Source organism: Penaeus monodon, chromosome 30, assembly GCF_015228065.2.
Source record: "Penaeus monodon isolate SGIC_2016 chromosome 30, NSTDA_Pmon_1, whole genome shotgun sequence".
Lineage (NCBI taxonomy): Eukaryota > Metazoa > Arthropoda > Malacostraca > Decapoda > Penaeidae > Penaeus > Penaeus monodon.
Genome location: NC_051415.1, coordinates 33,137,231 through 33,137,613, shown reverse-complemented (window position 1 = coordinate 33,137,613; position 383 = coordinate 33,137,231). Strand labels below are relative to the sequence as shown.

General features: G+C 42.0%; 1 protein-coding gene across 1 annotated transcript in view; it reads left to right on the top strand.

The window, feature by feature from the left end:
• LOC119592427 (ubiquitin carboxyl-terminal hydrolase 16-like) overlaps positions 1-383 on the top strand; it is a 48,003-nt gene that overhangs the window by 30,670 nt on the left and 16,950 nt on the right. The window contains exon 8 of the mRNA XM_037941250.1: positions 4-155. Coding sequence (XP_037797178.1) covers positions 4-155 — 152 coding nt within the window. The remainder of the gene's footprint in view (positions 1-3; positions 156-383) is intronic.

Below are 383 nucleotides of genomic sequence, written 5' to 3'. Positions count from 1 at the left end.
CAGAATACCTATGTTCCTGTGATCTGGCTGTGCTTGTTCTGTGGCCACCAAGGCTGTGACCGCAACACCCGAGAACAGCATTCTTTTCTTCACTATCGCACTCCGCGTTCAGATCCTCATTGTCTTATCCTAAATACTCAGGCATGGAATGTGTGGTCAGTACTTGGACATGTTTTACTGCGTGCCTTTTGTTAGTATGTAGGGTTTTAGCTTTGTAGATGATGGTATATGAGTTGGTTCATTTAATTTTTTGGGTCTTTTTTTATTTTGAAAATGCCTTTTATACGCATAGGTGTTTGATATGCTTTTTTGTGTGGGATGTGTGTGGGATTTTGTGATTGTGGATGTGCCTGTGTGCATGGAGGTAGGTGTGTTTGGGTTTC